Source organism: Nanorana parkeri, unplaced genomic scaffold (genome assembly GCF_000935625.1).
Source record: "Nanorana parkeri isolate BGI_ZX_2015 unplaced genomic scaffold, ASM93562v1 scaffold1089, whole genome shotgun sequence".
NCBI classification, from domain to species: Eukaryota; Metazoa; Chordata; class Amphibia; order Anura; family Dicroglossidae; genus Nanorana; species Nanorana parkeri.
In genome coordinates this window covers 242,891-249,615 of record NW_017307357.1, presented here as the reverse complement: position 1 = coordinate 249,615, position 6,725 = coordinate 242,891, and the positions used below count along the sequence as shown (strand labels likewise).

The 6,725-nt window shown below is 48.1% G+C and overlaps 1 protein-coding gene across 1 annotated transcript in view; it reads right to left on the bottom strand.

The window, feature by feature from the left end:
• LOC108796306 (cerebellin-4) overlaps positions 1–429 on the bottom strand; it is a 20,561-nt gene extending 20,132 nt beyond the window's left edge. The window contains exon 1 of the mRNA XM_018567765.1: positions 121–429. Coding sequence (XP_018423267.1) covers positions 121–429 — 309 coding nt within the window. The remainder of the gene's footprint in view (positions 1–120) is intronic.
• Positions 430–6,725: the final 6,296 nt, after the last annotated feature.

Sequence of the window (6,725 nt, the reverse complement as noted above, 5' to 3'; positions counted from 1 at the left end):
CACAAAAAAAAAAAAAAAAAAAAAATCTTTATCAGCCCCAAAAACATTCAGGTAAATAAGTTAAATAAAAATGAAATCTAGCTATCAGGAATGGGATGCACACATGCTGCAGATCGTTACCTGGTCGAAATAGATTATCCTAGTTTTGTTGCTCATCTCAGATGGCTCATGGTTGGTACTCCTCACCGCAGAGAAGGCAACCTTGGAGTTAGCTGCCCTGACTGATATCCCTAGAGGAGATGAGGAGGATCCCTTGTTGTCGGTGGCCGGGTTGGAATCGCACACCACCAGGCATTTGCCCTCCAGGACGATGGGCTCGGTGTCGTTCTGGGCTAGGCAAGGCGAAGAGCCGAAGAAGAGAGCGCAGCACAGAGGGATTAGCACCTTGGACAGCTCCGCATAGGAGCGCACTGCTTTCAGCACCACCATGGTGTAAGCTCTGACACCTTTTTTTCTTTCCAAAAAAAAAAAAAAGTGCCTCCAACACAAAAAAAAGTCTTCCAGGCTTTGTGTCCCGTCCACTTCCAAGAAAGCGCACTAGTCTCCTTAATCCTGGATCTGTCTCCCCAAACTATGCATCCAAAAAGGCACCAAAAAAAGTGAATTATTGATGAGAAGGCTCATGCAGCAGCGGCGATGCCATGGTTGTGTGCCCCCCTCTTTTCTCTATCAGATCATCCTGAGCCGGAGTGTGGATGTGTATTGATTCCAGAGGTAGCCTCGTCTCTGTGCTGCCAGCAGCTCACATCCTGCGTCTGTTTTCATGGCAATGCCTGCTCCATGCTCCAATTCCCCAAAGCCCTATGTCATAATAGACTTAGCACAGCCCTCAGCCCGCTCCGCTCCTACAGGCTCTGTACATAGGGAGTGGGAGGGAGGGAGGATGCTCGCTGTCTTATAGAGTCATTAGGACCTGGAGCCCTGAGAACTTTAAAACTCAGTTTGGGGGGGAAATATATTGACGTGATCGGCAAACAGGGGAGCCCCGGGGGCAAGTATTACTGAAAGACGTGCAAGTAGCATCAGATACCAATGTATTGTACATAGGGGAGTGACGAATCTGGGGGGCTACAGGGCACTGCATAGCATGTCTGTCTACACTCTCCTCTGTTCTCTCTCTTCCCCTCTCTCTCTTTCTTTCTTTCTTGCTCCCTCCTTCTAATCTTTTTTTTCTCTCTCTCCTACCCTACCTTCTCTCTATTTTCCCATCTTCCCATTATCCTTTTTACTTTCCTTCCTTTCTTTTTCTGTCTTACTTTTCACCTTTCCCTCTATCCCTTTCCCTGCCTCTCTCCCCCTACCTGATTTAATTTTCTTTCTATCTTTTTTCTATCTCTCTCTCTCTCTCTCCTTCCCCCCCATATCTTCTTTCTTTCCTTCCATCTTTCTTACTTTTCACCTATGCCTTTCTCTATGCCTTCCTCTTTCACTCCCTCTGTCCCTCCATCCTCTTTTTTCTTCTTTCCTTTTCTTTCCTTGTCTTCCTCCCTCATTTTTACATTTTTTCTCTCTCTACCTCTCTCTATATCTCTCTCTCCCTCTCTCTACCTGCATTAATTTTCTTTCTCTCTTTTCTTTCTTTCACCCCCTCTGTCCCTTCATCCCCTTTTTATTTTATTTTCTTCCTTCCTTCCTTCCTTTCTACCTTTTTCATTCTTCCTCCTTCATTCTTATTTTTACCTTTCCCTCTCTCCCCTCCCATCTGTCTGTCTGTCTGTCTGTCTGTCTCTCTCTCTCTCTCTCTCTCTCTCTCTCTCTCTCTCTCTCTCCCTCCACCTACATTCATTAATTCATTCATTTTCTTTTTTTCCTCTCTCTACCCCCTCATCTTTCTCTCTTTCTGTCCTTCCATCTCCTTTTTTTATCTTTCTTTTCTCTCTCTCCCTCTCTCTCTCTCTCTCTCTCTCTCTCTCTCTCTCTCTCTCTCTCTCTCCCCCCCCCCCCATATCTTCTTTCTTTCCATCTTTCTTTCTTAATTTTCACTTATGCCTTTCTCTATCTCCTCCTCTTTCACTCCTCTTTTTTCTTCTTTCCTTGTCTTCCTCCCTCATTTTTACATTTTTTTCTCTCTCTCTCACTCTCTCTATATCTCTCTCTCTCCCTCTCTCTACCTACATTAATTTTCTTTCTTTCTTTCTCTCTTTCTTTCACCCCCTCTGTCCCTCCCCTTTTTATTTTATTTTCTTCCTTCCTTCCTTTCTACCTTTTTCATTCTTCTTCATTCTTTAGATCCCATCCTCAAACTGCCTCAAAATATGATCTGAGCATCCGGTAACACTGCAATGATGTGGTGAGACTACAAGGCCCAGCATGGGGAGTCAGCCATAAATAATGCAATTTGCAGAGAGCTGTGTCTGCCCATGTCTGGCTGTCTGGGATTTATAGTTCTAGAAGAGGGTTACAGTTTTCCTTACCTTGTTCTGTACAATAATATCCTTTACAATGGAGTATATAGGGCTGCTCTAGATCAAGCCGCCAGGAAATATAATCCAAATTAAAAGACAGCGATTTATAGCTGAGGAAACCCTGAGCAATAAATCAGGATGTTTTACTGGACGTGTGAAATGAACCTTAGATTTACTGGTGCATAAGTTATTACAGTGCACCCAGTGTATGGGCAGGGAGCAATTTCATTGTCTTGGTGTGTATGACAGATAACTGAAGACATCATTTTATGGCTAAGCTGCAGTGGTAAATTAAAATGGAATGTGTGCCAAAGCATTAAGACTGATTATCTTAATGAAATCTGAAATGGACCAGCACTGACTCACTTTATGTAAAACAATTATCAAGCCTCTCACTCGAAAAACTATTGACAAAGTATCAATGAAGATTAATGATCTGCTACCCAGGTTGCCATCGCCACCTTGTGGCCGCTCGGGGAAAACGCAGGCAGAACTGCAGAGCTGGTTCTTCTATATTCTTCCAGGGAGGCAAAGATAGAAAAATATGGTGTCTGCAGTGTTTAAAGCTGAGCTCCAAACAAACAGCCAGGGCCAGATTATCATAGGGGCGGGTGGAGCTCCTGCTCCAGGCCCGCCCCTGCAAATAGGCACGGGTGAGCAGATCTGACCTGGATCACGGACAGGCCGAGCCGTGCTGTCCCAAATCGCGGACCTGCCGAGCTGACATGAATCACAGAGAGCTGCATCTTCTGTGGCTGCAGCCGTCAGTCTCACTGACTGCCTGGAGCCCGCACTGACCGCCTGAAGCCCGCACTTGGCACCTGGAGCCTGCAATAACCACCAGGAGCCCGCACTGGCCACCTGGAGCCCGCACTGACCACCTGGAGCCTGCACTGACCACCTGGAGCCTGCACTGACCACCTGGAGCCCGCACTTACCACCTGAAGCCCACATTAACCACCTGGAGCCTGCACTTGCCACCTGGAGCCCGCACTAACCACCTGGAGCCCATAGATCCCATCCTCAAACTGCCTCAAAATATGATCTGAGCATCCGGTAACACTGCAATGATGTGGTGAGACTACAAGGCCCAGCATGGGGAGTCAGCCATAAATAATGCAATTTGCAGAGAGCTGTGTCTGCCCATGTCTGGCTGTCTGGGATTTATAGTTCTAGAAGAGGGTTACAGTTTTCCTTACCTTGTTCTGTACAATAATATCCTTTACAATGGAGTATATAGGGCTGCTCTAGATCAAGCCGCCAGGAAATATAATCCAAATTAAAAGACAGCGATTTATAGCTGAGGAAACCCTGAGCAATAAATCAGGATGTTTTACTGGACGTGTGAAATGAACCTTAGATTTACTGGTGCATAAGTTATTACAGTGCACCCAGTGTATGGGCAGGGAGCAATTTCATTGTCTTGGTGTGTATGACAGATAACTGAAGACATCATTTTATGGCTAAGCTGCAGTGGTAAATTAAAATGGAATGTGTGCCAAAGCATTAAGACTGATTATCTTAATGAAATCTGAAATGGACCAGCACTGACTCACTTTATGTAAAACAATTATCAAGCCTCTCACTCGAAAAACTATTGACAAAGTATCAATGAAGATTAATGATCTGCTACCCAGGTTGCCATCGCCACCTTGTGGCCGCTCGGGGAAAACGCAGGCAGAACTGCAGAGCTGGTTCTTCTATATTCTTCCAGGGAGGCAAAGATAGAAAAATATGGTGTCTGCAGTGTTTAAAGCTGAGCTCCAAACAAACAGCCAGGGCCAGATTATCATAGGGGCGGGTGGAGCTCCTGCTCCAGGCCCGCCCCTGCAAATAGGCACGGGTGAGCAGATCTGACCTGGATCACGGACAGGCCGAGCCGTGCTGTCCCAAATCGCGGACCTGCCGAGCTGACATGAATCACAGAGAGCTGCATCTTCTGTGGCTGCAGCCGTCAGTCTCACTGACTGCCTGGAGCCCGCACTGACCGCCTGAAGCCCGCACTTGGCACCTGGAGCCTGCAATAACCACCAGGAGCCCGCACTGGCCACCTGGAGCCCGCACTGACCACCTGGAGCCTGCACTGACCACCTGGAGCCTGCACTGACCACCTGGAGCCCGCACTTACCACCTGAAGCCCACATTAACCACCTGGAGCCTGCACTTGCCACCTGGAGCCCGCACTAACCACCTGGAGCCCATAATGACCACCTGGAGCCCATACTGACCACCTGGAGCCCATACTGACCACATGGAGCCCACACTGACTGCCTGGAGCCTGCACTGAGCAACTGGAGCCCGCACTAACCACCTGGAGCCTGCACTAACCACCTGGAGCCCATGCTGACTGCCTGGAGCCCGCACTGACCACTTGGAGCCCGCACTTCCCACCTGGAGTCTGCACTTATCACCTGGAGCCTGCACTTATCACCTGGAGCCTGCACTTCCCACCTGGAGCCTCCACTTATCACCTGGAGCCTGCACTTATCACCTGGAGCCTGCACTTCCCACCTGGAGCCTGCACTTATCACCTGGAGCCTGCACTTCCCACCTGGAGCCTGCACTTATCACCTGGAGCTCGCACTGACCACCTGGAGCCTGCACTGGCCACCTGGAGCCTGCACTAACCACCTGAGGCCCACACTGAGCACCTGAGAGCCTGTATTGACCACCTGGAGGCAGCACTGACCAACTGTAGCCCACACTAACCACCTGGAGCCCGCACTGACAACCTGGAGCCTGCACTGACAACCTGGAGCCTGCACTGACAACCTGGAGCCTGCACTGACAACCTGGAGCCTGCACTGACCACATGGAGCCTGCACTGACCACATGGAGCCCGTACTAACCACCTGAGAGCCCGTACTGACCATCTGAGAGCCTGTACTGACCACATGGAGCCTGCACTGACCACATGGAGCCCGTACTGACCACCTGAGAGCCCGTACTGACCACCTGGAGCCTGCACTGACCACCTGAGAGCTCGTATTAACTACCTCTCAGAGAGATCTCAGGACTCCTCCTGACAATGTCTTCATCTGCTTTTCTCTCCAGAAGAACAGTGCCATCCTTGTTCAGGTGTCATTCATAGACACCATCTGCTTCCTGGACTGCGACTTCGACTCCCAGATAATGTAACTAGGTAAACCTTGCCTGAGCAGTTGCCTGTGCAGTTCTTGTGTGTGTCCACAAATGTCTTACACAGATTACACCCTGCTGCAGGCTCTCTGCTTGTTACAAAGTGATCATATGATCCGATATGGTATAATATGGTCTGATGGGCTGCCCCAAAGATAATCCACCCCTGCTGCAGCCCCTCACCTTGACTGGCTACAAAGTTACAATGTTGCAGTCTGATCAATGGCGGAGGAGAGACTGAGGAACTGCTTCTTCCTGCCTGCGGCAGACTGATCACTGGGGGGAGGGGAGATGAGGAAATGCTTCCTCCTGCCTGCAGCAGACTGATGGCTTCATCTCAGGCTTAGCAAGATCAAGGTACGCCCGGAATGTGGTGTCACAGACCATTTGGGTGTAAGAGGGATGAGAATTGCAGGAAAACATCAGAATATATGGATAGTCTGCCATTACAGAACACGATTTGTCTAATGGCTGGAGGATCAATACGGAATTAGTTGGGGAACTTCTGTGCGGTGTGACAATCACTATCAATTATGGAAATTCTACCAGGCCTCGTCGGAGTGTGCTTTACGACCCGCCGCGTGTCCGTCCAATAGCTTTGTGGTGGTGGTGGTGGTGATGGTGGTGGTGGTTCCCAAACGCTTTGTATCATGAAACATTAATTAATGAAACAACATTAAATACAGGGTGCAGCCATGACACTCATGTTGCAGAGCATGCTGTGATTTCCAATGATGTCAATCCCAGCAATGGCTGCATGTTTTTTGGCAGCCTTTGTATGACTGACTAATCTGTGTGGTTCTGTCTGTGCCTCTCATTCCGCTGTGTGCGTAGCCCGTTCTGTCTTTTTTAGCTCTATCCCCCAATGGCAGCACATCCAGAGAGCAGATATATTCTGTGTGGAGTCTGCCACCTGCTGGCTGCATGAGGTAAATGTGACATTTTCCCAATAATATTTCATAAAAAGAGCGTTTAGTAAAATTAGCATGATTAACATTAAAAAAAAGGATGCTAGAAATATTTAAAAAAAAAAAACTTGAATAAATATTTGGATTAGTGTTGAATATATAACGGAACTCGAGCGATGTGGGTTAATACACCAGTATGAAATCACTTTAAAACTGGACTCAGGGCAGATAAAGATACAAGTTAAGGCAGCTCTGCATTATTTATTATTAATAG